The sequence below is a fragment of the Capsicum annuum genome, chromosome 3 (genome assembly GCF_002878395.1).
Source record: "Capsicum annuum cultivar UCD-10X-F1 chromosome 3, UCD10Xv1.1, whole genome shotgun sequence".
Lineage (NCBI taxonomy): Eukaryota > Viridiplantae > Streptophyta > Magnoliopsida > Solanales > Solanaceae > Capsicum > Capsicum annuum.
The window spans coordinates 251823341-251827531 of NC_061113.1; the positions used below are offsets into that span (position 1 = coordinate 251823341).

Sequence of the window (4191 nt, forward strand, 5' to 3'; positions counted from 1 at the left end):
TATATTGTTTGATTTAATGTATTAAAATAACATGCATTATATAAAATATCCTCTATAAATAGAGTGAAATAAACGTGAAAAAAAAAATTGAGGGACAATTGTGCTTTTAACTTTGCTGATGCATGTTTTGCTAATATCATGATTTAATATGTATTAGTTATACATAGCATAGGATTAAATAAAACGTATCACTAATATTGGTAGAAAAAATATATCAAAAAAGATATTAATAATACACAAAATTAATTAATGAATACATTATTTTTTCTAATACATCCAACCTAAACGACCCCTTAGACCAGAATGATTCACTAGTAGGTTGAGTCAGAAATCAAGATTTAAACCTTACGTGTTCGAGATTCTAATTCTTTTATGTTATTGAATTTTAAATTTTAATAATTTATATAATATTCATAAATCTCTAGGTTAAACCAAAGTTTTTGAGTTCAACCGAACTGAAAATCTATATTCAGGCTCAAATCCCAGCTAAGAAGACGATACAGGATTGCGATGTATCAGAAATGACAACAAAAAGCCACATTTATTGGAATCAAGAACCAAAGCTTGCAACATGACCAACAGAAGGTAACCGAAACAATAAAGCAAAGAGGACTGACTACTAAAGGGAAAATTTTCATTTGTAGGACAATTTCCTCATGAAGAAAATACATGCTAGTTGATGTGATTCTTGTCTGACTCAATCCATTACCATTTTGCTGCGGTGTGACAGATGTAGTCATCAAATCAAAACCCAACTTTTGCTTTGTGATATCATCAAGAACCTCAATTATTTCCTTTGAAAGATGGTTCTTGGAATCACCAACTTTGCCTTTCCTGAAAAATGTGTTGTTTGCAATAGTAGGAATAAAATTTCCAGTGAATGTACCATCTTTATTCACCTCCAAATTACTCAGTTTCTCAAAGCTGCAAAGTTCTGTTATTCTCTCTACAATGCCTTCCCTTTCTTCCTCTAAGGAAAAAGGCTGCCCCAAGAACTCTGCTAATCTCTTTGCATTAAAGATTGGATCTTTTTTCAAATCTTCATACTTCAATAAAAGAACCCTCTTTGGAAATTCTAAGCTAGCTTTGTAATAGCCCATTACATGATCCCAAAATGGACCAAATGGGGAACACCCTTTAGTGAATTGGTCAAATTCTTCATGTAGGGAAATGAAAGGAAGTTCTTTGGGTCTTAATTTCTGCACAAAATACCAGCAAGAAGCTAACACATCTTTCGGATCGCGAAAAATGTACACTATTTTGCAGTTGGACTCTGGTAATGAATTGAAAGCAAGATGTGAATGCATGAGACAAGTGTTTGGTGTGGGATCTGTTGGGTGCTTAAATGCATAAGCCTCTAGTTGTGGTACTACCTCATGTGAATTTGAAGTGAGCAAAGGGTGTGTGTTGAAATCCAAGTGTGATCTGTTTGTAATAGCAAAAAAAAGGGCCTTCAGCCATGTAGTGCCAGATTTTGGGTAACTGGCTAGTATGACACTGTTTGGTTTTGGCTTAAAGTGTTGCTGCTGAAGTGCTATAAGACCTTGGAGAATTCCTGTGGGATACCAAAAGCCTTTGTATTGGTGTACATGTTCAGTCAGCCAACCTCTTTCTTTTGGAAGCTCAGAAAGTGTTATTATATCAGGGGATTCTTGCTGATTGTCGTGGCTTTGTTCTTTGGTGGCACCATTTGCCAGTGAGGGAGAGATTTGGGTAGAGAACAAGCTTGCCATTGAGTTATTAGAGCAAAGGGAGTAGACACTCTTGCTACTTATAAAGAGTTGGCCGCTCGACAGAATGAACTTTCGTGACATACCCAATAAAGCAAAAATGGGTATATTGCCAATTATTATGAGACATATATTATCTTTTTTTGGCTGCAAAGAGAGAAAAAGAAAAAAGTGATATAAATTATCTAAGAGTGATGAAACTGTAAATGATATAAACTATCTAAAAGTGATGAATAGTACGTAAAAGTGATGAACAGTAGGTAATGAACACAAGGGAATATTTTCTATTCTCTTGCATATCCGTTCTATACATTCCTATTTATAGACAATGTTGGATAAATTCAACAAAACGGTGCATGCTATGTTGGCTTATGCCAAACTATTGTTTTGCCATATATCTACCATTTGGACACATGGATATGAATACATGGACATTCTACAAAATTCTTGTATTTTACATAACACTCCCCCTTAGAAGTTTATGTAATGAAAATTTACTGAATACGCTTTGAGAGTTGCCTTATTAAAAACCTTATAAAAAAAAATTCAATACGATAAAAATCTTGGTTAAGGAAAAAAAGGTACAACGCCTATTTTTACTTTCTTTGATGAAGACCCCAATTCAACCGGTTCAGTCTTCACATCCCAATTCTGTATACCATCTTCTCAAAGGTTGAAGTTGGTAAAGATTTGGTGAACAAATCTGTTGGACTATCAATGAAGCGGATCTGCTGCACATCAATATCATCATTCTTCTGAAGATCGTGCGTGAAGAATAATTTTGGCAAAATATGCTTCGTTCTATCTCCCTTTATAAAATCTCCTTTTAAAGGAGTTATACATGTTGCATTGTCTTCAAATATGACTGTGGGTACTTTGATATAGAGCTTCAGGCCACATCTCTTTGATGGATTGTACCACCGATCCCAGCCATATGCATTCTCTACTTGCCTCGTGGATTGCTATTATCTCATCATGATTAGACGAAGTAGCAATGGTGGACTGCTTTGTCGATCACCATGATATTACAGTACCTCCGTAAGTAAACACATAGCTTGTTTGAGATCGAACTTTATATGGGTCAAATAAATAACCTGCATCTGCATGACCAACAAGATCTGGACTAACTTTGTTAGTATAAAACAGACCCATACCATAAGGTCCCTTTTAGGTACCTCAATATATGCTTAATTCCGTTCCAGTGTCTTCGCATAGGGGAGGAACTATACCTCGCTAGTAAATTAATAGAAAATGCTATATTGGTCTTGTAGCATTAGCGAGGTACATAAGTGCACCAATAACACTGAGATATGGTACTTCTGGACCAAGAATCTCTTCACCCTCTTCCAGAGGTCGAAATGGATCCTTATTTACATCAAGTGATCGAACAATCATTGGAGTATTTAATGGATATGCTTTGTCCATGTAAATTCATTTCAAAACCTTCTGGGTATAGGCAGCTTGATGAATAAAAACGTCGTCTGCTAACTGTTCAATTTGTAAACCAAGACAAAGTTTTGTTTTTCCAAGATCTTTCATTTCAAATTCTTTCTTTGGATATTCAATTGCCTTTAGGACCTCTTCTGGAGTCCCAATAAGATTTATATCATCCCCATAAACAGCGAGTATAACAAACCTTGACGCTGTTTTCTTAATGAAAATACAAGGACAAATAACATCATTTATGTATCCTTCATTTTTCAAGTACTCATTTAGGCGATTATACCACATACGTCCTGATTGTTTTAGACTGTACAATGATCTTTGTGATCTGATTGAATATAATTTCCGAGACTTTGAACTATATTCTTCAGGTATCTTTAATCCTTCTGGGATTTTCATGTAAATATCATTATCAAGTGAACCATAAAGATAATCTGCAACCACATCCATTAGATGAATTTCAAAATTTTCATGTAAAACTAGACTGATGAGGTATCAAAATGTTATTGCATCCATAACAGGTGAATATATTTCTTCATAGTCGACACCGGGTCTTTGAGAAAATCCTTGTACAACAAGGCATGCCTTGTATCTTACAATTTTATTTTTCTTATTTCTTTTACGTATGAAGACCCATTTATAGCCGGTTGATTTTACACCATCTGGGTTTGGAATACAGGTTCAAAAACCTCCCGTTTAGCAAGTGAGTCCAATTCAGATTGAAGCGCCTCTTGCCATTTTGGCCAATCTTTTCTTCGTCGACATTCCTCGACAGATAGAGGTTCAAGGTCCTCACTGTCTTGCATGATATTTAGTGCAACATTATATGCAAAAATATTATCCACCATAATTTTTTATCGATCTAAATTTACCTTATCATTAGTAGAACTTATTGAAAGTTCTTCATTCACTTGAGTCTCGAGTTCACTGATCTCTTCAGGAATATCAGGATTAATCAGATTTCGAGTCTCTTCAGGAGAATCTTTTATAATATCATCTTTATCATTTTTCGCGCTTT

At 34.9% G+C, this 4191-nt stretch overlaps 1 protein-coding gene across 1 annotated transcript in view; it reads right to left on the minus strand.

The window, feature by feature from the left end:
* Positions 1–513: 513 nt before the first annotated feature.
* The window catches only part of LOC107845791 (flavonol 4'-sulfotransferase-like), a gene marked incomplete in the record, with an annotated part of 7556 nt that continues 3878 nt past the window's right edge, over positions 514–4191 (minus strand). The window contains 1 exon segment of the mRNA XM_047409823.1: positions 514–1877. Coding sequence (XP_047265779.1) covers positions 516–1814 — 1299 coding nt within the window.